At 60.3% G+C, this 569-nt stretch overlaps 1 protein-coding gene across 1 annotated transcript; it reads right to left on the bottom strand.

Moving 5' to 3' along the window:
- Positions 1–6: 6 nt before the first annotated feature.
- Positions 7–533, bottom strand: LOC104522825 (XK-related protein 7-like; the record flags this gene model as incomplete). The annotated part of the gene is made up of 1 exon (XM_010165221.2): positions 7–533. A coding segment is annotated over exon 1 (527 nt), but the record flags the coding sequence as incomplete, so codon positions are not given.
- Between the last annotated feature and the right edge of the window lie 36 nt (positions 534–569).

The raw sequence follows: 569 nt of genomic DNA, 5'->3' as shown, positions 1-569 counted from the left end.
ATGAACATGAAGAAGATGCCAAGGGCGAAGCTGGAGCTGACCACGCAGACGAGGATTAAGGCGTCGAAGTCGGAGGTGGTCTTGCGGTCGTAGTAGAGGAACCAGAGGACGGTGAGGGCGGCGTTCTCCGACAGCGTGATGATGTAGTAGATGCACATACGGTAGCGGCTCCGTCCCTCCTTGACGTTGAACCAGCAGAAGATGTAGATGATGCCCACCACCATGTTGTAGATGATCTCCTCCCACTTGGACATGCAGAAGTCCGTCTCGCCCTGGATGATCCAGAAGGTCATGATGCACCAGTGGGTGACGATGAAGATGCCGAAGTAGAGCTGGAACACGGAGGCGAAGAGGGCGAAGGCGATGGCGCGGGCGGCGATGGTGAAGAGGTGCCAGAGGATCTGCACCACGGCTCCCTTGTAGGACATGGGCATCTTGTCCTCCCGCGAGTCCCGCAGCACCTTCTGGTAGGAGGCGATCATCCAGGCCAGGGAGAGCAGCGATGCCGAGGCCGAGAGCCCTGCGGGTGCCATGTGGGGAGGGGCAGTGAGAGCCTGCGGCAGCCGGGG

Source organism: Antrostomus carolinensis, unplaced genomic scaffold (genome assembly GCF_000700745.2).
Source record: "Antrostomus carolinensis isolate BGI_N321 unplaced genomic scaffold, ASM70074v2 Scaffold48383, whole genome shotgun sequence".
NCBI classification, from domain to species: Eukaryota; Metazoa; Chordata; class Aves; order Caprimulgiformes; family Caprimulgidae; genus Antrostomus; species Antrostomus carolinensis.
Note: the sequence above shows the minus strand (reverse complement) of the source record. Positions and strands in the feature narration are given on the sequence as shown.